The sequence below is a fragment of the Zalophus californianus genome, chromosome 15 (assembly GCF_009762305.2).
Source record: "Zalophus californianus isolate mZalCal1 chromosome 15, mZalCal1.pri.v2, whole genome shotgun sequence".
NCBI lineage: Eukaryota > Metazoa > Chordata > Mammalia > Carnivora > Otariidae > Zalophus > Zalophus californianus.
This window is the reverse complement of record NC_045609.1, coordinates 83,545,767-83,572,342: the sequence shown is the minus strand read 5'-3', so window position 1 is coordinate 83,572,342 and position 26,576 is coordinate 83,545,767. Positions and strand designations below refer to the sequence as shown.

The window sequence follows — 26,576 nt, the reverse complement described above, 5'->3', positions numbered from 1 at the left end:
GGGCTAGAACAGCAGAGTGTTCCCCTCATGGTGGCTACTGCTGTCCAAACACTTCGGGGTGTCCACGTTAGAACTTCAGTGGTCCTCCAGTAACACACAGAGCAGGAAAGGGGCCCCCGGCCGCGTGTGAGCACAGAATATGCAGGCATGTTCAGAAGTTTGCGAGGCTTAATGCAAGATTTCCAAAGCCTGCCAAATTCATTCCCTCCATGGACCAAACCCCATGAGGTGGCTCCAAGACACATCACTGTGTTAACTGCCAACCGGGACCCTGCAGCATGAGGAGGCGTTAGTGAGTGACCTTCCTGAGGGCACCAGGGAGCGGATCTGATGTAGAACCCACAGTGCCTACCCTGGACAACATGTGTTCTCAATACCGCACCATCAATTCCTTAATTATTAGTCATGTTGGGTGACCGGAGGAGCAGTGCCCCGTGTGTGGAGCAGACACCTGGGTCTGGGGTTGGACCTCTGAGAATTACCTCTGTGAACACCGCACGCAACTGTAGAGTGAAAAGTCTGCATGACTTCAACAAATCAAAGGATCCCACGTTATATGAAATTTTAGGAAAAAAAACAGAACATTGTTTCAATGCTTCTTTTTTTGTAAAAGGTTGTAGTGGACTAAGCATTTCTCTCCCGGCCAAAATGCAAACGCACAGGGTGCACGAAAAGAGTAGGGTTGTTTTTAACTTGGGATTCTTGAATAAGAACTCGGCGCGTGTCCCTGCACCCGTACCCACAGGCTTACAAAAATACACATTTAATGAGGTCACAGAGTTAAGACTGAAATGGCTGAAATACATAGTGTGGGCCCAGAAAACTGTCAGCAAAGTCTCAAAATAGCTTTACTAAGGTCTGTCAAATGTTGGGAAATCATCCAGGAAAAGGATACGAGAATGTGCATAGAACCATCGGCTCATTTTAGCTAATGACAGCAGTGAACAAGATTTAAGTGCAACGTTTCATTATTTAAGGGGACTTTCTATGTTCCATGCTGATGTGTTCTGCATGGCCTAGCCGAGGGTGGGCAGGGGTCTTCATTCTTGGTCGGGGACGGGGGGTGGTGGTTATCTCCAAGCCCGTCCACACGTGTGCCCCACAGGTGTATGGGAGGCGGGGCCTGGGGGAGGGGTGAGCTGCAGGGGGCGGGCGACTCCCCATCTCTGCTTCGGCTTCTCTGGAGGAGGATGCTGTGTCCTAGGCACACCTTCAGTTACCTTGTTACCGCTGCCATTTGGAGCTAAAAGTCATCCTTCTTGACTCAAAGCACCCATGGTCCAAAAAAAAATAAGCCCAAGGTGTCACAAAAATAACAACGCAGACAGTACTTTGAAATATGAAAAGGAGAGAAGAAAGGGAGCAAAGCTTTTCGTTTTTAATGCTCTATTCAAAATGAATAAAAAAACAAAGCCGAACAGAACACAGATGGCTTTTCTTTTCTCTCAACATGATTCTGAGTTCTAAAAACAAGAATCCAATAGTACCTCCTACCTTCTAACCAATATTGTGGAGTTTTACCATTGGATCAGTAGAGTCTGTCATTTTCCTTTCCCCCAAATTCTAAGAGGGTTCACTCTAATGATCTCATTCTAACTGTACTTCTCAGTGTAACGGCCTTATGTCCAAATACGGTCACATTCTGGAGGTACCCGGGATTAGGATTTCAACAATTGAATTTGGGAGAAGAGCACATGACTCAGCCTGTAACAGGTTCATTCCCACGGACTCTTCCACATTTATTTTTAGGAGACTACAGACAGGTCTCCCGTGATGTACCTACCTGTATGTGTAGTGTTCTTTTTCCTTGCCAACAACCCAGGCCACCGTACTCCAGTCCTCTCACGGAGGGGAGGACAGCTCTCCACTGGGCCAGCCGGATAACCCCCAAGGGGCGTAAGGGAAAAGGAGCTGGCCCAGGAAATACTAGTGGCCCAGGGCCAGCTGGGGGGGGGGGAGGGGGCAGGGGACTTGTGTCTCTGCTGGCACTGCTCACATCCTACATAGTCACTGTTTCACAACCACAATTGTCTACAGTGTTTACCTGTGTTTATCTGCCCATCTGAATAGCAAGTGTCTTGAAAGTAGAGCCCAACTAGTTCATCTCTGAATCCGCAGTGCACAAAGCAGAGACACAACACACGCTTTCTGAACACAACACACCCCTACAGTGTATGTATTCATATATGCTGGTGCTGGGCCCCTCAGCCAGTCCCAGGAGGGGTGAGCCAGGCCAGGGCTCACACATGAGACAGACAGACAGACAGACAAGGTTCCTGCCCCCACAGCCATTTCTAAGAGGAACCTGAGGAGACTCTGAAAACCAGCCTCCCTCATATGCTTCTGTGGCCCACGGGGCCCCTCTCAATTGGAGAGCAAGAGGATTTAGTCACATCCTAGTTTCCTAGTTTTCAACAGAAACCTAGTGGAGACAGTACGTGTGGTTTGCCCACATACACACATATATACAAAATTTCGTACAGAGGCAGCAGCTTTGGAGCTGGAGAGCTAACTCACAACTGAACGAAACCCATTTATAATGGAAGTTGCTAAAGCTGTTTGGGACTCTCCCCAGTACCAATGTGATGCTCATCTCAGAAACTAGCAGGTAGGGGCGCCTGCGTGGTTCAGTCGGTCGAGTGACTACCTTCGGCTCAGGTCATGACCCTGGAGTCCCGGGATCAAGTCCAGCATCCGGCTCCCTGCTCAGCGGGGAGTCTGCTTCTCCCTCTGACCCTGGCGTTCCCCTTGCTTGTGCCCAATCTCTCTCTCTCTCTGACAAATAAATAAATAAAATCTTTAAAAAAAAAAAAGAAAAAAAAGGAATTAGCAGGTAAAGCTTATCCACAGCTCTCCCGGAACCCACCCCAAGGAACCATCGTTCATTTCCAAGTGGCTGTTGGCTTTGGCCCTTTGTTATTCTTTTTTCCTTTCTTTACCTCATTGTGACAAAAATGATCTATCAAAGCAAACAGACACACGTCCCCACAATCTCACCAACTCTACACATTCCCACTCCAAAGGAAAGCACTTCTATGGGCTGCCCTTTCTTGCTTTTAGGATCCACTAAATATAGTCATCAGTACAATAACCCAGGTCCCTGAAGGAATTTCAGGTCATGAGCAGACTCATCAGCCAAAGTGTAAAAACAGGCATGTGTAAGATGCCACTAAGTCAAGAGAAATATTCCCAGTTTCAGTATTTGTGGGCATGAAAAGTCATTTTCTTTAAAGGGTGCAAGGTTTCAAAAACTACCACATAAAATCTGTCGCACACAAAGTCTTCAGAAACCACATAAAATCTGTTGCACACAAAGTCTTCACAAAACAAATCAATTGTGTACATCACAGGGAGCTGCTATACAAAAATAACACACACACACACACACACACACACACAGACCCAGATCGAATGCAAACATGTACAAACTCAGAACTGCGCAGATGGGAGCACGTGGGAGCCAAGAATCCCTGGAGTGGCAGGGTATTTAGTTCTAGATTAGGTCCCTCCACCCACAGGTGAACGGGCCTCAAGAAGGAGCACTGGGAGCCATCTCCGAAGGGAAGCTAGAGAGGTAGGTGAGGATGGAGGCAGGGAGGCCAGGGAGGCAGAGGTCAAGACTGGACAGGGTGGAGGACAGGGTGTGATTAGGTCCTAAGCAAACCCACAACAACATCAGACAATGAGAAATGAGCTCATTGACTCAGGGAGGAATATTTCATTTGACAAAGTCTCTGAAAACATACAGGGATTTTGGAAACATCGTTGGTCACTTTCTTGACTTCAAGAAAACTCAGACGTGAGCAATCAACAGATGACCGCCCTTTCAGGCCCTTTGAGGTCTCCTTAGGTTCACTTCCTAGTGGACTTCCGGGGCCAGCACTGCCACCATGCTCCACGGGGAGAAAGACAGAGACCCGAGGTCCAGCTCCATCCGGGCCCATCCCTGCTTCTGTTCCCTTGGACACATTTCTTAGCACCTCAGAGACTCTTTTTCTGTAAAACGAGTACAGACTGAGGAGTTATGTGAGGATTATAATGGGAAGACGATATATTTAAATAAAAAACAAAACACACCTCATGCCCATAAGGATGTCTACTATAAAAAACAAACCAAGGAGGAAAAAACAAGTGTTGGCAAGCATTTGTAGAGAAATTGGAATCTCCGTGCACCATTGGTGGGGGTGTAAAATGTCACAGTTGCTATGAAAAACATGATGGCTGTTCCTCGAAAACTAAAAATAGAATGACCATGTGATCCAGCAGTCTCACTTCTGGGGATATAGCCCCCAAAATTAAAAAGCAGGGTCACAAACTATATCGGCACACTCCTGTTCACAGCAGCATTATTCACGACAGCCAAAACATGCACGCAACCCAAGTGTCCATCCACGATGGGGTGGTTAAACAAAATAGGGTCCATCCGTACAATGGACTATGATCCAGTCAACAAGAGGAAACCTGCTCCCATATGCTTGAACCTTGGGGTAGTATACTCAGCGAAATGAGCCAGTCACAAAAGGAAAAATACTGTAGGACTCCACTTATATGAGATATCAGGAGTAGCTGAATTCATAGAAAAAGAAAGTAGGATGGTGGATGCCAGGGGTAGGGGGAGAAGAATATGGATAGTGTTTAATGGGGAAAAAGTTTCCGTTTTATGAGATAAAAAAAGCTCTGGTACAGCAATGCTAATATTCTTAACACTAGTGAACCATGCACTTAAAAATGTTTCAGAGGGTACATTTTAAGTCCTAGGTACTGTGTCACAATTAAAAAATTAAAACACACACACACACACACACACACACACACACACACACACACACACACACACAGTTGCGGGCGCCTGGGTGGCTCAGTTGGTTAGGCGTCCGACTCTTGACTTCAGCTCAGGTCATGATCTCAGGGTTGTGAAATTTAGCCTTGCGTTGCTCTGTGCTAAGTGTGGAACTTGCTTGGGATTCCCTCTTTCCCTCTCTCTCTGCCCCCCCTCGCCTCCTCTCTCTCTTAAAAAAACAAAATAAAACAAAAAGCACACGCAGTCAACGTGCTTATGATTACAGGAAAGGCTCAGCACACTGCTTTGTTCTTTTCAGCACACGGATTTTGGTGCGGTACCAAAAAGTCCATTGCAGCTGATCTCCACCGGCTACTTTTCTAGGTGAGTGAACAGCAGGTGAATTGGCCTCTTTTTTGCATTGTAAAACTGGGAAAGCCTTACCCTCTGTGGGTGCCAGAGGCACCGGGAAAGATTAAATAAGATAGGTGGCTCATCCAGGTTGTAAAATGGCAAGACCATTCCAAATATCCCGAGAAAACCCAAGACCACCTCGTCCAGAGTGATTCAAACAAGGCCCAGGACCCCCGAGGGAAGAAGCAAGGCTGACTCAGGCCTGAGGGAGCTTGGAAAGGAGACAATACTTTAAATCACTTAAGTAAATCTGGGCCTGCTCTGTGATAGGCGGGGACCCTCCTTCCCTTCACTGAGGAGGACACAGGAAGGGAACAGACCTCACTGAAGAGCCGCAGGAAGTCCCGTCTCCAGGAGGAGTGGCCAGCCTGCAGGACAGTGTGCTGACTGCGGGAGGGGAGGGCTCCCCGCTCATCACAGGTGCACCGGGAAGGCGCTCGGAAGAGGGTGACAGACAGCTGGCTTGGCATCAGCAAGGTTAAAGGATTAGGAGCATAACCCCTCCAACTGCGGCCCCTCCAAGAGCTGCCTTCGAAGCACCTGGGAACTTGCTGGGAAGGCCGAATGCAAGGCCCCTTCCCAGATCTTTCAGATTTGAATCTGCATTTTAGTTAGATCTTCAGGAGAGTCCTGTGCACAAGAGAGTCTGGGAAGCAGGGGGTAGAGGTCCTCCCGGCCCACTCTTAGGCCCCATTCCCCCGTATCTCCTGTTTGTGACTACAAGAAATAAAAGGTACTCCAGGAGCACTAGGTCCAAGCTTGATTCGAACTTAAGAACAATACCCTCACGTTGTTCTGAATCACACTCGTTTCAGATTAATTTTCTGCCACTGGCTCCGGTTGTCTCTTTATTTCTCTTTGTCCGATTGCCATCTAATAAGACGTAACGGGAGATAAATCAGCCTCCTAGTTTGGGGCATTAAGAGATTGTAGTGATGTGTTCCAGCAGCCCACTGGAGTTTATTTTCTTCTATTTCATGACAACTGAGGCATTAAATAGTCTTAAATCATCGCGCTGTCCCTTGCCTGCTCCGTGACCACTCCTGCGGTTTCAGAAATCCAGTATGAGAAATCATTCTTTAGAGCAGCGTCCACAGCTGCAAGCAAAGCAATTTAGAGAACACTTTTATGAGAACAGTTTCTACAGACCCTGCTTCTGTTACAAATTACTCCCTCGCTTTGACAACACTTACAAAATATGCAGTTTAAGTAATACAAATGGGTTATCAAATTTCCGTGATGTAAATAGTCGGAAAAGTTGTTCCCTATCAACAAACCCAGCATCAGGCAGCGACGAGTCTCAACTATTTACTTGCCATCCAATTGTTCCAGCGAATTTAGCACTCAGCTACTGGAGGACAGCGTTATACCCATTTCCTTCATTTCCCAGGGTGACTGTTTAATGCTGGGTGGGCTGCTTCATCTCTTCTGGATATTAGCCAGGTCGGGCGGGGGCGTGGGGAATGCAACATGCAACGGGCTCCCATTCATAAGCACATCCCAAGTCCTAGTCCTCAATTTTAATTATCACCAGGAATTTAATAAGAAATACAAAACACGGAATTCCTCTGACCTAGGACATAGGACGTGAAGGGATTTTTCTACATTGTGAGCGATCTCGTTGATTGAAAAGTGCTAACACGGAGAATTAAGAAAGTTCTCCATGAGGTTCCTACCAACAAGCCTTGGAAATGCTCAGAGAACCAGAGAAACATGGTTGCAGCTGCATCATTAACTAAGATGATGTAGCTAATCCCAAACTGAGATCAAAGAGAGAGTGGGCTCAGCATCCCAGCTCACCTCCACCGAGACTGAAGGAGCAGGAGACAGGATCCCACAGCGCAGAGGCGGATGGCTAGCTGCCTGGCACACAAGCGTGTCCCACTCAGGGACACAAATACCCGTGAGGAGTAACAAAAGTCAATGTAAGCTCACAGCGCCGCCAGGCTGGGACAGAAAGTCAAGCGGGGTTTTAATTTCCACAAACCACAAAGCCAGTAGGACGGGATCAAGAAACACAATCCGAGACTCATCCCGTGTTGCAGCTCGAAACAGAGCCACCTCATCCACCACGTCGACATGACAACTCCAGCCACTTCCCCACGGATTTCTTCCCGGTTCAAAAGGCAGCCTTAAATGGAACCAGCCCAGCAGGTGGGTGTCCTCTCACCACACGGCGGTCATTACCCAGACAACCAGAGGGCTACCTGTCCGACCCCCAGCCCCTCACCACAGAGCCTCACCTGGGCTGTGACAACTCCGGAGAGGCAGGTGGCAGAAAAGGTAAGAGATCTCCTGCAAGAAGCAGCTCCCAAGCAAAGACAAAGAGGCAGAGAGGTCTGGACAGCAGGATGTCCCGGGGATGGTGGCATTTTTACCGTCATGTGCTCAGACACTCAGAGGGTGTGGAGAGCATGCAAACACGTGGACGCCTGTGACACCTGCGATGGGGCCGAGAACTCGACTGTGGAAGCGATCCAAGCAGTACCAGGCTCAGAGCACGGCCTGACCCAGGAGAAGACGTGACGGCCCCCCCACCCCACCCCTGAGGGCAGGACTCTCCCGCCAGGGGCCTCAGAGGTGTCTGGCTTCTGCTTCTGTCCCAGGCCAGCGCCGGGGAAGGGCCACCCCATGCCCACCAACTCCCAAGGATCTGGGAAGGGTGCAGCAGCCTGCGGACAGCAGAGCACATTTGTCCCCCGACTGGGCTCTCGTAGCCAAGACACGGTGCACTGAACACCGGAACATCTTCTGGGGATCTGGTGTCCAGTTTGAGAGACCCAGGGAAGATCTAAATCATCTCGGAGAGAGGAGGGTGGGAGGGGAGGGGGCCAGTCCCACGGCGAAAGTGCAGATCCTGAAAACGTACGAAGGTGAACTGTGCCAATGCCATTTGTGCCAAGGGCCTCACTGCCCTAACGTGTGCGTCTGAGGAAGGCGTTTCATCTGTCTTTCATCGAACGATGGAACAGTCAACACAGACACTGAAATGTTCAAACAAAGCAGGGCAGGGCCAGAGGCGCCCGCAATCTGATGAGGGGGCCCGCTCAACTTCCTCACCCATTTTCAAAGCAATATATTGAACTTACCAAATTGACATTACAAGAACCAAATGAAAACATTTTCTTATAAATGGATCCTACTTTTAATACTAAAGCAGTTCCAAATTATTGTCAGCGTATTACATCTTTTCAATTATGGCTAATTTAATTCCTATACTTTGCATAAATATTTTTCTTAATTCTTATCCAGAGAGAGATTATGGCAAAATTCCTTTTAAGAAATCAAGACATTCAGATTCTCAAACTTCAATTTTAATGCCCCCCATTGCTTTACTTTTGGTTTAATTTCATAATAGCTAAAAATCTAGCACATAGAGATAAATTTAAAAGCCCCCAAACAGTTATCCATGCTTCCCATAATAAAGTCAGTATAAACAAAACACATTTCCCTGATAAATTCCTAAGACCAGAAAATGTCAGAGTCAGAGAAAGTAGGCCCTATACTGAATTTGGAAAAAATCTCTACATGATAGAAAAAAGTTCTCATCATCATCAACACAAACATGTTTTCAAATGCCCTGAAGAGCCCCTATGATACCAAACATTTTGATTCTACGGGCAGTTATAAACCAGGGTTCTTTTTATTATTATTATTTATTGTGAAAGTACAGTTGACAACACCATGTTAAATTAGTTTCAGGTGTACGACGTCGTGATTCGACCCTTCTATACATTACTCAGAGCCCCCCACCCCACCACGGCGAGTGTAGTCACCATCTGTCCCCAGACGACGTTATTACAGTATCACTGACTATATTCCCTCTGCTGTGCTTTTCCTCTCTGTGACTAATTTACTTTATAAATGGAAGTCTGTATCTCTTACTGCCCTTCATTGATTTCACCCATCCCCCACCCTCCTCCCCTCTGGCAACCACCTGTTTGTTCTCGGTATTTAAGAGCCCATTTGTTTGTTTGTTGTGTGTTTGTTCACTTGTGTATGAACCAGGTTTTAGATGAACACCTCTAGATCATTCGCTGCTCCTGAATGTGTGGACCAGGGACACTGCAACAGAACCAAACGTCAAGAGTCTATTGTGATGAGTAAGTGAACATGGAGACGTGTCCCTAAGAAGTTTCCGTGTTTCTCACAAGTACTTTTGAGGTTTTCAAGTTCATATACCAACTCAAAATCAATATATGTCTAAAATACACTTGAAAGAAACACAAAAAACAATCAACCTCCAATGACCTTGATTTGAATACATAGATGACACAGACCAGGGTTTAGCTCATCTGCTCAACCAGGTCCTGTAAAGGTCAGGAGCCTGGTCTACAATGTACATGAACAGATGAAATGAATGAAGGTCTGGAAAAACCACCTCTGAAATCGACTAGAAGAGACAAATCGGGAAACTTCTACCTTAGTACAGAGATGCCAGAGCAAACCCACCTCTCAATTCTGGTCTTAAGTGCACTCCCTCTGGATTCTTTTCCGATGGCAAACAGACTGTCCATCTACTGCAAGATTTTGTTCCTGAGGATCAGTTGTTGATGCTTATACATGTTCACCGCTACTCCCTGTGTGTCCCCGGGAGCTCCTTGTCTTGTCTCCCTGAGAGCACATCTCATTCTCTGCACCGTGTTACCAGACTGCCATCCTGCCTCCTAAACCGTATGTCCCGAGGGCAGGACCTGGTCATAGAGATTATGGGTGTTATTCTCAAAACCTTGCACAAGGCACCACAGGTGTTGGGCACTCGAGTACTGTAGAAATCCTCTAAAATTATTTTCAGGGAAACAAATTCCCAAGCTTGTGGACACTTTGCAGAGCCTCAGTAAAATATGCTGACCAGTCTCCACAGCACGCTAACCACTGAAGCCAGAGGCTCCTTTCTAGACATCTGGGCTCTTCTGCCTGCACGCATCCACCAGACCTCACAGTCCCAAGGTCAGATGGGCAGTTAAATACAATACGAAACGATGCATTAGGAGTGCCCAAAAGGAAGAACCATTTTTGGAAAACTAAACTGAATCTTTTAGAAAGATTATAAAGATAAACAGCTTTACAAACTCCGCAAAATTAGGCAGGGTGGAGACAAGTGGAAAAACTAGAAAAATGTGAAAATCTCCTAACTCCATGTGAAAGGAATCGTACGTGAAAGTTAATCAGTGGAACCACGTTAAAAACAGGCATTGGCCCTACATAAAAAGATCAGCAAAAAGAAAAAAAAAAAAGGGAAAGCGAAAAAGTTTAAGGTGTATGATAATCATAAAACACCTTCCACTTTTTTCTTTTTATTTTAAGATGTATTTATTTAGTTGAGAGAGGGAGAGAACACAGGGGGAGAAGCAGAGGGAGAGGAAGAAGAAGGCTCCCTGCTCAGAGCCCAATGCAGGGCTCAATCCCAGGACCCTGAGATCATGGCCTGAGCTGAAGTCAGATGCTTAACTGACTGAACTACCCAGGTGCCCCCAAAATCCTTCCACTTTTTCAATTAATCACCTAAATTCTGGTTTAACCACACTGTGGAAGACTTCCTCCTAGTCTGGAAGGCTTTAAAATTTAACGGAATGTCATGAGTGGGCATAAGAGACTTTAGGGAAAGGCATGACAGTTTTCTCTTTGGTATAAATGCAAAAAGACGCTAGAATGTTGCTCATCACAAAAGAGGAAATTTATTTTCTAAAGCCCCACCGAGATGGTCTCAAGTCACCGGGCTATGAGAACCAAGTTGCTGGGGTAGAACCTCATAGAACAGCATGGTTGGGATCCGTTTACGAACGGTGGAAAAATGTTCCCTTTGCCTAGTTTCCTGTCTCAGCTCCTGACCGTCCAGGGCCCCCCGGGCCCATCTGGACCTCTGCATCCGGGGAAGCGAGGAGAAGCGTATGCTCCTCACTGCTTTTCAGATGATGTTCCTTCACCCTACGCCCTTCTCATTCTCAAATACTCCCAACCCTAGCAAATTGTTAAAAATCTTGTGAGGACAATCCCTAAAATAGCTTCTTTGTTGAACTCCGACAGCGTCAGGCTGGCCCAGAGTGAACGCTTCCGGTGGAGGAATGCACACTACACTTTTCAATGCCCTGGGATTGTACGACACTCACTTTCTCATCTTCCACTAAAAATTGTTTAAACCCCAATGCCTCGCCTAGAAAACGTCAATAACCGTTGAGTAACAAGACTTTAAATCAAGTGCCAACAGACAGACTCTCTCATTGACCAAACTTAAGGCAGGCTCTCCTGGGCCCCCTTCTCAACGAGGCCTTGACTTTCACCCCCAACCTTGCTGGGCCTTCAGAGGCTAGTTTCATCAAGAATCCTGCAGAGTCGGTGTAGAGAGAATCTCCCACGCTCAAGATCTGATCCTCCGTGTCCCCAAGGAGGATGTATGAGCCCCTGGCTTACCTTTAGCAGGAACCACATTAAGCTGATATCCGAGAATGCCCAACTCTCAGTAATTATCCATCCACTGGCCCCCACACCTGCTCCTTGACCACACCTCCCCAAGTTGTTCTTATATTCGGAGTTGAGCCTGATCTCCCTCTTGACGCCTATTACAATAGTCCCGAATAAAGTCAGTCATCCTCACCCTCTTAACAAGTGTCAGGATAATTTTTTTTTTAACAACGTAGAGTGGTTTTGATTTTTATCCCAAACTTAAACACAGGATTTAATCATGCTACATTTTGGTTAAAAAAAAAAAAATTACGCTGGTGTTTCAAGGAGCTAGAAATTAAAAGAACAATGCAGCTTTTCTAGTGACCTCAAACCTGCCTTTTCACTGCACACAAAGCCGGCACCGCGTGTATAGTGTGATATTAAACCTCCCATCCTCAAATTAACTTAAACTACGGGGAGCAGGCAAGCTTTTATGCAGAGGCAGGCAGAGCTAACAGAGAATTACGGAGCAGCCCCAGAGCTCCCCAGACGGGAGCTCTGGTCCTCCAGTAACCGAACCTTGGTGCCTGCCCTTCAGCTCAGGGCCCATCTGTCTCTTCGGTGATGCCTGAGCAGCTTCCTCACCCACCTGCCGTGCCTCCCCCCTCGCAGGTGAGTGCAGAGGGGGCAGGCACCCTTGGGGCCTCAGGAGCATGGCAGGCTCGGGTAGGCCAAGCAGAGAGGTCAAGGCTCATCTGACATCTTCCAGGGCAGACTGAGAGGAGGAAACACAGACGGTGGACAACAGCTGGGCCCGAAGGGGGCCCAGTCGGCATTCGAGGCTCTGCTGTGTGCCAAACGGGACGCGGAATCTGAAGCCCGCCGCTGAACATCCCTGCCGTGCTAACAACCCACAGGGCCACCAGAAGGAAAGAGGCCCAGGAGACCATCACCAAATTGAAACACAGAGGTCAGGTGGCAGTGGGCTCCTGGTGTTCTTTCATGTCCAAGGATGCTGCAGTCGCTGACTCAGTATAAACCCCTGCTCACAACACATTCAGGTTTTATTTTATTTTACTTTATTTTTTTTACCAATACGGAAACCTGGATGTGCATATTCATGGGGGACCTCCAAGCCTTGAGAAATGATCATCCTGCCCTGATGAAAATTATTATTCCATACCATGAAAGTGAGGCTGTTTTGCAAACGGCCATCTTCCTCCTAGCCCTACAAAAAAAAAAAAAGTTGTTCGTACTCATTAAAGTTAGTTTTGCAAACTGATATTTGTTAAATCAACCAAACATTTGGGTCATTTTGCTAGAATCAATACATGTGGCTAGAAGCTCAAACAAAGAAAGCAAAATTTACTTATCAAAGCTTTTGTTGAATCATGCTGGCCCGTGTGTGAAACCACCTAGGAGAAACGCAATCATTAACCCTCTGATCTAGAACGAAACCTGCACTCTGGCCCTGCATACAGCAGTGCAGAAACCGAGGCCCAGGGCATGCTCACAACTGGACTTCAGCCTCTCACCGTAAATGGAAAAAGCATCAAGCCCCACCCCCCCCTTTCTGGATCTTGGCTTCTTTTTACAGAGATTCCACGGCACAGATGCGTGTTGTTGTGGCTAAGACAGAAACATCAGCTCCAGTTCCCAGGGGAGGTATGATTCTGACATCTCCCCAACAGTTCAAGGATTTGAACGAGATGAGGGAGCTGAGGGAAAACTGGTGTCTGTTGGGGAGACTGCAATGAGTGGGTGCAGCCAACCTGGCTTCGTTGCGGGGTGGGGCGAGGGCGAAAGCGGCTGTCAGGGCCTTCAGCAAGGCCATGAGGAAGAAATGGAACAAGTTTAAGCACAAACACAAAGGAAAGGAAGTTAGGTGGTGCCCAGGGAGGACAGGCAGGCCAGCCTGGAGAAGGAAGGAAGGAGGAAGCCTGGAGCAGCCATCCCCGTGACCGGCGTGCAGCCCAAAGACCCCCAAAGTGAACAATCACAAGAGAACTCAAAGCAGATAGATAAGGAATCGCAGGGCCTGTAAAGGAAAAGGGAAAACACACCAGAATATAATTCCTGGCACCAGCGTGACGGGTAAAATTCACAACACCAAGGCAGGAGGCGACCCTTCTCTGTTTTGTGGCTGATCGACCCTCCTAGCGGGCGGTCCCTGATGCTCTACACATCTCCCTAGGTCCTGGTTGCCTTGTCTGGGGTCCTCCAATCTAGAACATACCGACCTTTACTACTTCGGCTCAGGGGCTCATTTCCTGTTTGATTTTCTCCAGGTAGTTCAGGAAAGAGTCAGAATTACCAGGAAAGCACAGGCCGATGGGGAAAGGCCTGGGACCGAGGTGCAGAGAGGGGCACCCGTGAGACAGGCCTTCTGGTTTCATCTCTCAATGTCTGGGCTGAGGCCACCAGCGGCTGCCACCAGGGGAGGGTGCCTGCTCCCCTCTACAGGCTGGGCTGGCCTGTGCGGTGTTCCGGGGAGGAAAGCAGGGCTTGCTGAGGCCCTGGAGGCCGCCGGCCACCCTTCCCTCCCATGGTTCTCGCAGTCTTTGTGCCTGGCTCACCTCCTCTCGGCACACGACTGACATGGGGGAAAGGGTCAGCTCCCAAAGGCCAGCATGCTCCAAGAAAGGATACAGAGTCTGTGATACCACACACAAAGACCCTTTTCTTTTTTCCAACCCTACCTCCAGAAAGGCGGGAGAAAACAGCCAGGAGGTCAGGTTTGAGGTGAGGATGGGGTGTAAGACCTTAGTTGAACTGACCAAATCCTCCCTTCCAGAGTGGCCACAAAGAATCAGTTAGGCCACACCAGGACTCAACCAGACGTGCTGACAGATGACGTTTTCGTGTTCCAGGACTGCAGGAGCAAATGACCACAAACAGGTGGCGAGAGACAATAGGAATTTTGTCCCTCACACGGGCAAAAATCAAGGTGCCCGTGGGGCCATGCTCTCTATGTAGCCTGTGTGGGAGACCCTGTTCCCTGCCCTTCCCTTAGTTTCTCTCTGGTATACTTGACATCCCTTGTGGATACGTCACTCGGACCTCTGTCCTCATCGTCACAATATGTGACAATGTGTGTCTGTGTCTGGCCCCGCATTCTCCTTTTATAAGGACACCAGTCATTGGATTTGGGTCCACCCTACTTCAGTATGACCTCATCTTAACGTGATTTATGTCTGCAAAGACCCTATTTACAAATAATGTCATATCCACGGGTACCAGGGGTTAGGAACTCCACCTATCTTTTGAGGGACATAATTCAGCACAAAACAGGTACCCTGGCCGGCTGTATCACACCTCCCCTGAACACCTCCAGATCATCTGATTTCGGCAGATTTTCCCTTGTCTCTCACAAGCAGGGCCTTCATGTCCCTTCCACAATCAAAATGCAGTAAAGGTCTGACAAATGTGACCAGTGGATTTTCAAAAGTGATGTTCTAACTGTAGCCTTGGACCTCGTGATATAAACCCAGATAAGTTTGCTAGGTGTTTCTCTTGAAATTAACCAATAGCAGTTTTGATGTGTCTTCGTAAAGCGTAACAAGAACCAGCTCTGAGCAGATCGTCCGCCTCCACACTCTGTGGAAGCAGACAGCAATCTCAGCTGCGAGACAATTTATGGCCCAGTTGGGGAAGAGAGAATGCTGAGGGGAAACGCTTTCTGGTTGACAACGGTCAAAGCAATTGCTTGGTTCACTCAAGGAGAACTGAAGGATACTCCAGTAAATTTAAAAAGAAAGGAAAACTCTCTATTAACTCAACCATGAGAGGTAATTTAATGAAAAGATTTCATTTCAGTTAATGAATGATTTATTGAAAATGCAAACAAATTCACCTTCTGCTACAATTATCACTAGAATTTCGAAACAAGGGATCACTATCTAATCAGTCACAGATTTAAATTAACCCTAAACAAAGGGATTCATCTGTGAAACATTTGATTGGCTTACCTGTGATTTTTGAAACTAATTTACCATATAGACATTATTTGTATGGGTATTAAGTTTTAGGGTCACAGAACATGGTATCACAAAGTACGCATGAGCAAATACTAAAATTATGGTGCTCATAACTAGGAACCAATCCGATCTTAATAATAGTTTTTAAATTCACATTGATTCACACTTAATGGATTATTTTCCCTCCAGATGGGTTATTACCCGTGGTAGGAATAATACTGTTTTTCCAACAGTAGGTTTGGTGGGGTTAATTAAGTCGTGTTTGTTTCCCCTCAAGATAGTATCAACAAAACTTTGAAATGAGCACTGTCCAGACCAGCATTAGAGAAGAAGGTACCCGATAGGTTACGGGTGGTGAGCTCATGCCCTGACTCCAACAACGATGCCCACGGCTGTCAACGCTTTCCTATAAAAACACTCCCCTCATTTCCTCCCTCACTGAGCTGTCACCGCAAGGGCCTCCCCAGCCAATGCCATGAGAGTTTGCTTTATGTTTTCAACAGTCCAAGATTCTCAAACGTAACTGCAGAGTCACTAAAATTTGTACCTGTAAAATCGGGGAGGGACATGGAGTCAGAGAGGCTCTGAATTTCTGAGGAGTATCATTCTGTTGCCTGATAACAAAACCCCGATGAGAACAATCCCACCGAATGCTTCCTTCTTTGCGGTAAGCTGCACACTGCCAGGATGGTCCTCCTTCCGTGCTCAATGCCCAACCGTCTTTGCTGCCCCCTTCCGTGAAGATGGCCCCCATGACAGTGCCCTATGTCTCCTATTCCTCTGCTCACCGCCAGCACGACTGCTCTCGTGACCCATCACCTCTCTACCCCCCACCGGGACTAGCTCCTCTGGACGCCGCTTGCTCCTGAGCCTCAGACCTGCGCTTCCGAGTTCTCCTGGCCAGCCCATCCTCCCAGAGGCTTCTCAAATGAAGCAAACCCCGTATCAAATCTGCGATGGCCTTCTTCCCTTCGAACCAACTTAGCTCTGGTCGTAGCATCCAGCCTTGCCCTCTGTCAGCACCTTCCTTGCCTTCCGCAGCCGGGCAGCTGCCGAAACAACAGACTCCCCCCCTCGGGTGCGCTCCCCAGCCGCTGATGGCCTGCGTGCTGTGACTGGCTGCCGCGTCCTGGCCACCGGCCTCCATGTCCCACAGTCATCCTCACCTGATGCTACAGCAAGTGCACCCGAGTCCCCGTCCCAGGCCTTCTCCCGGTGAAAGACATGGACGCCTCTACCTCCAGCCACTGACGGGCCACAGCTCATTCTCATACCACAAGGTGGACAAGGCCCTCCAGGGACACTCCCCCAGACTGCCCTCTCCCTCGCCGTGCCCCCAAGAGCCAGGCGTTGAGGGCCAGCTCCTCTCCTCATATCAATCCCATCCCTGAGCGACATGCCTCCTCCTTTCCGTGAATGCACGCCACAGAAAGGCCACCTCTGCTGGCCTCGCTCCCCGTGCCCACAGCACCTTGTCCAGAATTGGCTGTGCACAGGCTTGCACCTTCCGAGGGACCTGGGGTTTGCAGGTGCTCAGCACTGAAAGAGACGAGCAGAGACTACTCGGGACAGCAACCACTTTGAGAGTTGATGGGAGCGGGGTTGGGGGGGGGTGTGCACAGGACGAGGGCAACCTCAGCTCCTGCGAACGGTGCCTCAGTGGCACGGACACAGAGAACAGTAGGTTTCTGACTTGCCTGCTGTAACAGCCTGCTAGAGGGACAAAAGCAAACTCAACTGCTAGATAATTTGTTTTGCAAATCAGAGCACAGTTAGCCTGGGTCAATCCACGGGGCACCAACGTGCCAAGAACAGGCCTGTGCCTTCAGGTGCTGGGAGGAGCGTGGGGAGCTTCCGGGAGCCGGCAGGGACGGCCGCCCTGCTCAGGGAAGGTTCTTGCTGTAGGCACCACATCTCCCTCTTCCTCCACCTTCCCTTGTAAGTAACTCATGTTTCAGTGGTTTGCAAAGGTCTATGTGAAAAATAATTGGCTAGTCTGTTTCTATAATGGAGCCTGGTGCTGCATGGCATATAATCAGTCAGGTATAGAGAGGTAATCCACTTTTTTGAAGTAGAGTCAGAATTTTTGAGTGAGAAGGGCCCTCAGAAATCATACAGCAAGTAAAACGTCTGCTCATTTCAGAGATGAGGGAAAAATCCTAGAGAGGTTAAGAAACTTGCCCAAAACCACAGGGCATGCGGTAAGGAAGTCAGAACCTGTCCATACCCAAAGAGGACCCTTGTATTTAACTTAACTTAAAAGACCAATTATCAATATCCAATGGAGGGCGACTGGGTGGCTCAGCTGGTTGAGCGACGGCCTTCGGCTCAGGTCATGATCCTGGAGTCCCGGGATCGAGTCCCGCATCGGGCTCCCTGCTCGGCGGGGAGTCTGCTTCTCCCGCTGACCTTCCCCCCTCTCCTGTTCTCTCTCTCTCAAATAAGTAAATAAAATCTTAAAAAAAAAATCTCCAATGGAGAAGGTTTAAGTATTGTTCACAAACCTGATTTAGGTTTGTCATATTGCCAAGACCTTAGTTAGACCTATAAATGTTTTTAAGAACAAAAAGAATATATTATAACCAACTGATTTCATAATCTGTAACCCCGAGCCTCCATGAGCATACAACTATAGGTTGTGTTTGTTAAAGGGGCTCCTTTCCCCAGTCCAAACGTCCCCCCATCACACTTCTGTCATCCTTATTCAAGAATAGGACAATTCACATAAGATACAACCCTTAGGAGGTGAAAGACCTGTACTCTTAAAACTATAGAACATTGATGAAAGAAATTGAAGATGACACAAACAAGTAGAAAGATACTCCATGCTCATGGATTGGAAGAAGTATTGTTCAAATATCCAAACCACCCAAGGCAATCAACAGATTTAATGCAGTCCCTATCAAAATACCAACATTTTTCAGAGAACTAGAAGAAACCACCCTAAAATTTGCATGGAATCAAAGATCCCTAAATACCAAAACAGTCCTGAAAAAGACAAACAAACCTGGAGGCCTCACAATTCCAGGTTTCAAGTTATATTACAAAGTTGCAGTAATCAAATCAGTATGGTACTGGCACAAAAACAGACACATAGATCAATGGAACAGAGCAGAAAGCCCAGAAATAACCCACGTTTATATGGTCATTCATCTTTGACAAAGGAGGCAAGAATATGCAATGGGAAAAAGTCTCTGGAACAAATGGTGTGGGAAAAACTGGACAGCTACATGCAAAAGAATGAAACGGGACCACTGGCTTACACCACACACAAAGATATATGCAAAAGTGGATTAAGGACCCATATATGAGACTTAGAACTATAAAAATCCTAGAAGAGAGCACAGGCAGTAATTTCTCCGACATTGGCCATAGCAATGTTTTTTTCTACATATATCTCCTGAGGCAGGGGAAACAAAAGCGAAAATAAACTATTGAGACTTCCTCAAAATAAAAAGCTTCTGCACAGCAAAGGAAACAATCAACAAAACTAAAAGACAACCTATGGAATGGAAGAAGATATTTACAAATGACATCTCATAAAGGGTTAGAATCTAAAATATATAAAGAACTTACACAACTCAACACCCAAAAAACAAATAATCCAATTAAAAAGTGGGCAGAAGACATGAACACACATTTCTCCAAAGGAGACATACAGACGGCCAACAGACACATGAAAAGATGCTCAACATCACTCATCCTCCGGGAAATGCAAATCAAAACTGTAATGAGATATCACTTCACACCTGTCAAAATGGCTAAAATCAGGAGAGAAGAAACAACAGGCATTGGTGAGGATGTAGAGAAAAAGGAACCCTCATGCACTGTTGGTGGGAACGCAAACTGGTGCAGCCACTGTCGCCTCTCTGAGAACTGAAGCGGCTCAGCGCTTGAATGCTTGAGGTAGACCAGGTGACCAGGAAGGTTCTAAGGGCGAGTCAGAGGTAAGGAGTCTGGCAGGGGAGGGGCTGTGGGGGAGGAGGAGTCCTAGCTGTTCTCACGGGGTTTTTTAGTAAATGAAGAACGCTCCTGTTTCTACTGGTTTCCTTTTCTTCATGTAGTCATTCCACAACTATATCCTGGGTGCCACCTCCAATGCTAGGTCTTATGCAGTATCTAAGGGCAATCTGGTCACAGAATCTGTTGGCAGGTTCAGAGGGGCTGAGCACCTGGCTCATCTGGCAGGCAAGTACCCTTCCCCTCTCCCAGCCTCCAGCCCTGCACTCAACCCTCCCAGAGCTGTCAGCAGGTTCAAGAAGACGACCTGCCCATCAGGCAGGTCAGGAGGGGGAGAAGTGTGCCTTGGTGAAGGACCTTTGTCCACCTCAGCAGCAAAGCCACTGCTCCCCTCACTGAGACTGGCCTGTGCACCCGGTCTGGGCTGGGTGCACCGAAGGAGGAGGCCAGTGACACATGAAACTCGGTCCTGGCCCTTCAGTGTCCAGACACGGGCGCCAAGCCACAGGTCAGGGAGAGCCACAGCCACCTCAGGCCACCAGCATCCTCTCTTCAGAGAGAGGCATTTTTTCTTTCTCACCTGAACTAATGTCTCCTTGCAAAGGCCACTCCCACCGAGTCTGCGCTTCCCTGAAGTCTCGTGCCCTGGGCAGCCTTCCACCCTCCTCACGGTGCTGTAGGGAAGGCCTCCCGGCATCCCACAGGGGGCACTCTGCCACTAGACCCCTTCTCATGGTCCTTGCTGAGCTCCTGGTCAGCAGGTTGGGCAGGGCACTGCTGGGGACCTTGTTTGGTTCTTCCCCAGAGTCTTCCAGAGTACAAACTGAAACCTGTCAAACTGGGACTTCCCATCTGGGCTTTCGATATCCCCAATGACTACAAGGCAGCAAAGGAGTGGCCAGAGACAGGCCATGAGATTCATCTGCCAATACCAACTCTCAGCTGGTCAGATGTCACTCTACATTATCAGCAGGTTTTCCTCGGCAAGTGCAAAACATAACACCCATTGCTGTGGGTGAGCGACGTGAATAACCTTATTCCCTCTTAAGTCGACGTGGTCAACAGCATACCTGATGAGCAGGAAGCGGAGACATGCGCACCTTTAATCAAGTGACAGGGATGCAAGAGCGTACAAAGTTGTACGCAACAAAGCACCCGAAAACAAGTGAGTCAGACAGTAATGTCACACCCGAGATCCGTCCATTACCAATTTTCTTTTCTTCTCAACATTATCCCACTGTTACCCTGAAGCCCTGTGACACACGCTGGTGGCCCCTCTCTCTTGTGAAGACACACAAGAGACCCACGGCACGGCTTCACGCCCCCAGGTCCTATGAAGCAATGCGGGAGAGCTCTGCAGCAGAGGCGGCCAGTGACTCACCTGTAGCAGTGAGGGTCCCCCCCGGAGAAGCCCCCCGAGTCCCTGAGGTCTGGGAGCCTGGGAGAACTCGCAGCTGCCTTCCTAGAGGCTGGAGTTAGGGGTTCACAGAGCCCACAGTGTCTGGAAATATCCCATCTTGGGGTGACACAGCTTCCCCAGCAAACATTTTACAGAGGATTTAAAGAGAAAAAGAGAGCAAAAGAGAGAGAGCGAGACACCGACCTGGAGTGGTCATATTGGAAACGCACATAATGAAAACTGTCCAAAATCAGAGCGGTCTATTAGAAATGCTGTCAGAAGCCAACCGTGACAGCTCAGACAAATCGATGAAATATATCCGGAGGCACTTGGGACACGCAGACCTTCCAAGGATCCGCTGGAGCTCACGTCCTTGTGAGGCCGCAGATCCTTGCTCCAGAGGGGTACCGGGGGCCGAGCCTGATGGTGCAGGTCAGTGAGCGCACTGTGGGGACGGAGGGAGCCCACAGAGTCTAGCTGCACCTGCTTCCTCACACACACAGTAGTGCTGCTAATGACCCCTTGTTTAACCATTTATGGCCGGCACCTCACTCCACTTGGCTCATGAGTGGAAATGCCGTCTGTCCCTGAGTTCTATCTAGTTAGGCTTATAACAAACAGTAGAGCAGGGAGGTTGAGTTCTGCGTCCTGAACAAAGAGAAGACAAACACCAGGCAACTGTAGCTCGACTGCTGAGCCCTGTCTGACCTAGAGCAAGCCCCCACCCCCCTCACGTTCTCACAGGGGACTGACCCAACGGGGAGTTGGGGGGGGAGTCCTTCTGGCTTACAACAATCCCCCATCTCCAGCACTTGGTTGATACCTGGGCTGATATGAGGCATCTGAATCCCCCCAGGGGATTCAGAGTTCCACCCAGGATTTCTAGAACTGCAACAAGGGTCAGGTATGATCTCTGAGCACAGGAGCTGTGGGGGCTGGTGAGTGGCCATATTCTCTGCCTGCCACAAGGATGAAGGCACAAGGCAAGAAGGAATGCAGCACTCAGGGGCAAAGAGGAAAGACAACATTCAAGCCACTAGTTCTGATCATCCTCAGATGCCCATCTAGCTACTGCCTTACACATGCCTCAACAATCCTTTCAGTAAACCCACGTTGTACCCAAGCTACTCTGAGCTTGTATCCTGACCCTGGTAACCAAGAGCCTTGAGTAACAGAAGATTCAAAGGAGAAGACACCCATTGGCTTCCCAATCTCTTCCCTAAACCAGGAGCAGTCAGGTTCTAGATATGTGTCCATGGTTGGAGCAGAAGGAGAGGCAAAGTCTCAGTTATGACATCCATCCCCAAGGCCCAGCAACCTTGGAACCCTGACTCCCAGGTTCTTATAAAACTAAACATGCGATTACCACATGACTCAGCTACTCTTTAGGCATGAACCCCTCTACACAAATGACCATAGCAGCTTTGTTCATTATAGCCCCTAGGCTGGTCATGACCCAAATGTCCTGTAATGGTTAAAAGTGTGTACATCTCTACTATGCAAGAGTACTTAGCAATCAAAGGAAAATCGAACAATACATACAACAACTCAGGTGGATCTCACGGGAATTAGGCTGAGTGAAAAACTCTCCACTCTCAAAGGTTATGCACCGTATGATCCCCATCTACAGAACACCCCTCAAGTGAAAAAAAAAAAGTAAAAAACAAGGAAGAGACTGGAGTTGGCAGGAGTTAGGGAGGGCGAGGAGAAGGGGAGTGACTGTGGCTATCCCAAGGGACAGGAAGGATCCCGTGGTGGAAGTATTCACATCTTGATTGCGGTGTTGGTCACATGAATGTATACGTGGGATGGACTGCACAGAACTAAATACAACACACCATACACACAAACGAATGAGCTCATGTAAAACTAGTAAAATCTAAATAAAGTCCATGAATTGCATCAATGTCGAGTTTCTTGGTTGTGATACAACATCACTCTATAAGATGTTACCAATGGGAGATATTGGGTGAAGGGTACATGGATCTCTTCACTGTATTTTTTAATGCTGCAGGGAAATCTATAATTATCTGAAAGTAACAAGCTAAAGAAATGCAATAAAAAAATCTGTTTTCTACTACAAAGTACTCTGACCCTCATTGTGAATATCACGGAAAAGAGGTCTGATCACAGTATCTAAAAAAACATACTATAAAAACACATGAAATGAGGAAAAAAGTAAATCCTATCTTAAGTAACATCATCCAGATCCAATTAACTCTAATATTTTTCACATGTTCTCTGGCACTAATTTAAAAACTCCAGGCATACAAGAAATCAAGATACAACCACAGACCAAGACCCCTTTCCCCACAAAAAAAAAAAAAAAAAGACAATAGAAACAGACCTGCCTGTTTCAGTGATTAAAAACGTGGATAAATAATTTTATTTTGGGTAGCAAAAATAACCAAATGGAAATTCCATAACAGAAATTTAGAACATAATACATAGGTTTACCAGCATAATACAAGACAGAGAAAAGAAATACGGAACTGGAAGATATTTCAGAAAAAGAAATCTAGACTAAAGCTCAGACAGAAAATGGATGGAAAGCCTAACTAAAAAAAGAGCATAAGAGATATACGTCGTTATGATGAAAAAGTCTTAAAAATATATATAACTGAGTTCCAGAAAAAGGAAAGAAAGACAATGAGAGAAGCAATAACAATAGAGAGACTGCCTGAGGATTTTCCACAACATTATGAATTCAAAGCACTGTAGAAAACAAGCAAATAATCCCCCCCAAACACATATAGCTAGAAGTACAAAATGACACTGAGATGTCATTTCCTACTTGATTAACTGGCAAAAATATAAAAGTCTGGCGACATAATACGTTGGAAAGACTGGGGAAATAAGCATGGCCATTTATTTCTGGTGAGAATGGACAACTGAATGATCCTATGACATGGAATTGGGTATTATTGACCAAAATTACGTATCTTTCATCTAACCAACCCACCGCAAATAACCTTTCAGAAAGATACACTGGCAAAACTATGAAAAGATGTGGGCACAAGGACATTACTTAAAGCACCATCTGCTAGAGCAAAGAATAAGAACAATCAAACGTCCATTAATAGGGACCGAATGAACTACACAGTACACTTATACAATGGAGTACAATGCAGTGGTAAACAGTGATGAGAAATATTTCTATGTACTGCTCCTGACTAATTTCCAGATGGAAAAAGCAAGGCAGAAAAGTTTATATAACATGCCACCATTTAATTAAGAATAAGAATGGGAGAGGAATATATATCTGTGTATTTACTTACATTAAAAATTAAGTAACAATGTATAGATAAACAACAAATTAACGTTTTCCTGTAGAGAAAAAGAGGGGCAGAAATGAAAGTAACCTAAACATGTCTCTTTAGTATATTTGATACACATAATTATAAAACAAAATAAAAGGGCAACCAATAAAAGTCAAAAATAAAATGAAATTATCCTAAATATCAAACTGATGACTTTAGCCACATAGAGGAATCACTTTCAAGTGTGCACAAAACAAAATAATTCGACTGTTTATTTCTTGTGGGATACATCCAAAAAAAAAAAAGTAATCACATTGTTAGCAGTAATATTGGTATTTCTATTCTGAAACTATTCTACACACTTATATGTGTGTGTGTGATAAATCAATGTTATACGCTGTTATTCTCTATTATATACTATGCATTCTAAATTATATATTATTCACGCACACACCTATACACATATAATTACACACAGATACGGATAAAGAAAAAAGACATTATGCCAACATAATTAGGAACCAAGATTTTTGTGGAAGAAAAAGAAATTTACAAATAAAAACAACAACAAAAAAAGGTAAGTAAAAACTCCATAATCCTAACGTGGAATTGGAAATATCAGTCGGATTTCCTGTCGTTGCTTTTTCTACTGAAAATGTATTGCCCAGTCCTGCCTACTAAAAGGCTCGGAGGCAACGACAAACTCAGTTGTAATGACCACCCTTATTTCCCAGCTTATGATCTCTAAATACCAAATCCCATGAAAAGCAACTACAGTTCACTGGCTGATTCCAGGTACGGGGCAAAAAATGTACCAGATCAGCCAGGGTAATTTTGTCATATCAGAAAGCCAAGCCAGGATGCAGAAGGATACATACAAGCTTAGCCATGGGTTATGATGTTACAGTTGAATGACGGCCGTAACAGGGTGTCACTATACTATTCTACTTTTGCATACATACAAAAGCTCCCGTAACAAAAAGTTAAAAATAAATAAATAAATAAATAAATAAATAAATAAATAAATAAATAAACAAACAAACACACTGGGATGAAAACCCCACCAGAGGAAAAGGCACATCCGAGCAGCAACAAGACTCAATAGAAACAATGAAAGCCAAATCACAGCAAAATTATCGTCAAGTTGCTGAAAACAAGTAACAGCCAGTCTAAAATTCTTTACCTAAAACAGTCCTCAAAGACGAAGTCAAACCGAAGACATTTTTAGACAAATAATTAAAGAATTCAAAATCAACAGACTCAAGTGTTCTTTGAGCAGGAAAAAAAAAAGTTCCGAGGGAAAGTAAGGGGCACATGAAGGGATCATTTAATTACCGCGGAAAGGGAGTCAGGTGGAGGTCTACACTGGAAGTTACCCGAAGCGAAGGCAGGAAAAGGAGAACTGCAGAGAGGCAGGCGGGCAGCTGAGTCTGGGGGCCGAGTGGCCTGGGAAGCCCACCAGAAAAGGCACATGCCAGGATCCCACAGCTACTGGAGGAGGACACCTGCTCTGGCACCTGACAGATGATTTGAGAGGGAGGGGCCGCCCTAGGCTCACCTAAGCCCAATTCTATCAAATCAGCTCATTGAATCATCTGCTCAGATAGTTCCACTGAGGCCAGAGGGAGGGCTTCCAGGTAACCTCTGGCTACAAAGCCATTTTCACAGGCTGTAAAGCACCATGGTGAGATTGCTGAAGTGTGTTTTGAAGAGCCGACTTAGATGGCCCACACTCCACCCTGCCCCAGCAGCAGTTTATAAAGACAACCAAGACCTCAAGGACAGCTTGACCTTCACCAAGTGAGTGTGCCTGCACTCCTCACTCCCAAAGCCCGGCCTCCTGCAGATGGGACAGATGGCATCTGGGTTGCTCTGCATGGACACCTTGTGTGACCTCCACACTGACGGGGAAGCAGGGTGGGGAACCCCCACCGCCAAAGCCAGTAAAGAGGAAACATGAATAAACCAGAAAGTTCTACGTAAAACGGTCAGCAAGGTCATTAGTGAGTGACTAGCCATTTTACTTTCTTTTTTTTTTTAAGATTTTATTTCTTTATTTGACAGAGAGAGAGAGACATGGCGAAAGAGGGAACACAAGCAGAGGGAGTGGGAGAGGGAGAAGCAGGTTTCCCACTGAGCAGGGAGCCCGATGCGGGGCTCGATCCCAGGACCCTGGATCATGACCTGAGCCGAAGGCAGATGCTTAACGACTGAGCCACCCAGATGCCCCAATTTTACTTTCTATCTTCCAATATTTCCCATAAATAAACATGGATCTCCTTGATGAAATAAACAAAATACACCAAGCACGAAATTCAGCACCATAAAATGTGCCTGTTTCACACTCAGATCTAATACAAATCCAATCAGAACTTGAAAATAGTTATTTCTGAGAGGAGATT

The 26,576-nt window shown here is 46.7% G+C and overlaps 1 protein-coding gene across 5 annotated transcripts in view; it reads right to left on the bottom strand.

The window, feature by feature from the left end:
* Positions 1–26,576, bottom strand: part of DOCK1 (dedicator of cytokinesis 1) — a 495,128-nt gene that overhangs the window by 120,125 nt on the left and 348,427 nt on the right. The window contains exon 30 of one of the 5 annotated variants that reach the window (XM_035724127.1): positions 12,676–12,806. The exons of the other annotated variants lie outside the window; for them this stretch is intronic. Within the exon in view, the coding sequence (XP_035580020.1) occupies positions 12,728–12,806 (79 nt within the window). The 3' untranslated portion in view covers positions 12,676–12,727. Of the gene's footprint in view, positions 1–12,675; positions 12,807–26,576 lie in introns of those variants that run through there. 5 annotated transcript variants of the gene reach the window in all.